Here is a 2,227-nt window from a genome sequence, read left to right on the forward strand (position 1 = left end):
TCTTCAATTTTAGGCAGGGGGTAACGATCGACCAGTAAGGACGGGTTTAGTGTACATTTATAATTGGCACAAATTCTTAGTGAACCATCCGGCTTATTAATGGGTACCAGTGGGGAGGCCCAGTCGGAGCATTCGACGGGCTCGATGACGCCGGCGCGCAGCATGGCATCCAGCTCGGCGTCGACTCGCTCGCGCAGCGCGTACGGCAGCGGTCGCGCGCGGTGGAACACGGGCACCGCGCCATCTCTCACGCGCAGAGTTGCCAGTCCACCCGTATACCGTCCCAGCCCGCCGCTGAATAGATCATTATACCTGTTAATTAATTTTTTGACTTCTGCATTAACGTGTCCACTACTTACATTGTTTACAAAGTTACAATTTAATTTAGGTATCGTTATGTCTAATTCTCCCAGCCACTGCCTGCCTAGCAAGGAAGTAGTACCTCCTTCAATGATAAACAATTCTAAGTTTTTACGACAGTTATTAAATTGTACTTTTGGCCTTATTATCCCTACTGGTTTTATTTTTGACCCGTCATAAAACTTAAGAATTGTTTTGTTTTCTTCAATGGGTAAGTGACCGAGATATTTATCGTACGTCAACTTGCTAACACATGATATGGCAGTGCCGGTATCTATTTCCATAGGGATCTTTGTATTTTCTATTTGAATACATACACTTACTGGTTTGTAATTGTTCAAGCAAAGATGGTGCAATTCTGTCTCGATATCCCCGTCACATTCGTCCTCAGACGGCTGTTCGGCTTCACCGAAGTGCAGACGCTGCCGCGGCGACCCCGCCGCTGTGTGCCGTCGGGCCCCTCCTCGCGACGTCCCCGTTGCGCCCCAATTCGGACACACCCGTCGCAAATGACCCGCTTGTTGACACTTGCTACATTGGTAGTTCCGGAAACGACATGTTTCATTGTTGTGACTGTAAGCGCCGCAGGCCGAGCAATAATAATTACGCATACTCCCGCTGCGCATACTACCATATGAGCCACTATCGGTCGTGTTGACGTCCCGCGCTGTCATCGAGCCTGCGCGTGCTCCCCGCCATCCCCCGCCTCCGCCGCGTCCTCCGCGACTAGCCGGCCGACCGGTTCTCGCCAATTTAATAGCGTTAACTCCGGACCCAGCTGATGTATTGCTAAAAGTATTTGATGACGATGCTTCTACCGCCGCCGCGTCCCGTTCCGCCGCCTCCAACGATGTTGCAAGCTTAACTGCCTCTGTATATGATATCGTATCATCCTCCGCAAATAACCTTTGCCTGATAATATCGCTGCATAACCCACAAATAAATTGATCACGCAAATTATCACTTAAATTTTTACCGAACTTGCAAAATCGAGACATCTTCTTTAACTCCGCGACATACGTGGCGATATTTTCTTCGGTTGCCTGCCTCCTTTGTCTGAAACGGTAACGTTCTGCTAACGATGACGGTGCCGGTTCAAGATGGCCGCGTAACAAGTTAACCGCCTCCTCGTACGCTAAAGTTGACGGCTTTTCGGGACTGGCTAAATTCACTAGCAATTCATATGCTTCGTCCCCCATGACTGCTATTAACGTCGGTAACTTCAAGGATTCCTCCACTCCATTAGCCGTAAAATACATTTCCAAACGGTCAATGTACGATGACCACAGCCCCGTCTTCAATTCGAAAGCACCTACTTTTCCGATCGTCATTTTTATACCACAACACTGTTCCTGCACTGTAATACAATTCACGTCCTATAATAACTATTTTAATCCTCGTTCGCCACTATTATGTCACTAGCTCGGTACTAGAAATCAAAGACACGTCTGTTCGTTAGCTCCGTTTATTCTTGACTGGTTTTATCCTAATACCCACAATATACTACAATATCAAGACTACTAAAAAAATTATGACGTCCTAACCGATCAATATGATCATCGATGAGTGGAAAGGGAAAACTTTGATTTCGTTTAACTTGCGAAAATCCACACATAAGCGATCCTTTTTGGAATCCTTTTTGTTCACAAGTAGTATAGGACTCGCGTATTCAGATTCTGACTCTTGAATAATTCCCTTTTCGAGCAAATCCTTAATAATATCGCGAACGCGCAATGTCTCCGCTTGCGAAAGCCTGTATGGTCTATAATTGACTGGCGTATTGCTAGTTAGCTTTATTGACATACTTCCAGTGTTGACAGTCGAAATGGAAGTTTCAGTTATCAAATGTGGAGAAAACTTTTTGATA

The 2,227-nt window shown here is 46.1% G+C and overlaps 1 protein-coding gene across 3 annotated transcripts; it reads right to left on the minus strand.

The window, feature by feature from the left end:
- Positions 1-1,763, minus strand: LOC126381265 (uncharacterized). Of its 3 annotated transcripts, none has more exons than XM_050030761.1 (2): positions 684-1,763; positions 1-294 (listed from the first exon to the last, which is right to left on the minus strand). In XM_050030761.1, exons 1-2 carry the CDS (start codon positions 1,689-1,691, stop codon positions 97-99), a joined length of 1,206 nt encoding a protein of 401 aa, XP_049886718.1. In that variant the 5' UTR covers positions 1,692-1,763; the 3' UTR covers positions 1-96. The 3 variants fall into 3 exon arrangements, with proteins under 3 accessions (XP_049886718.1, XP_049886720.1, XP_049886719.1); XM_050030763.1 differs by having other exon boundaries at positions 1-312; XM_050030762.1 differs by having other exon boundaries at positions 1-312; positions 678-1,763.
- Between the last annotated feature and the right edge of the window lie 464 nt (positions 1,764-2,227).

The sequence above is a fragment of the Pectinophora gossypiella genome, unplaced genomic scaffold (assembly GCF_024362695.1).
Source record: "Pectinophora gossypiella unplaced genomic scaffold, ilPecGoss1.1 Pgos_42, whole genome shotgun sequence".
NCBI lineage: Eukaryota > Metazoa > Arthropoda > Insecta > Lepidoptera > Gelechiidae > Pectinophora > Pectinophora gossypiella.

Bases quoted from the DNA above. Each gene is read 5' to 3' on its own strand.
- LOC126381265 (XM_050030761.1), bottom strand. From the start codon at position 1,691: ATGACGATCGGAAAAGTAGGTGCTTTCGAATTGAAGACGGGGCTGTGG. The intron at 295-683 runs GTAAGTGTATGT...TGATCTATTCAG, and splicing joins GCTTGAACAATTACAAACCA to CGGCGGGCTGGGACGGTATA.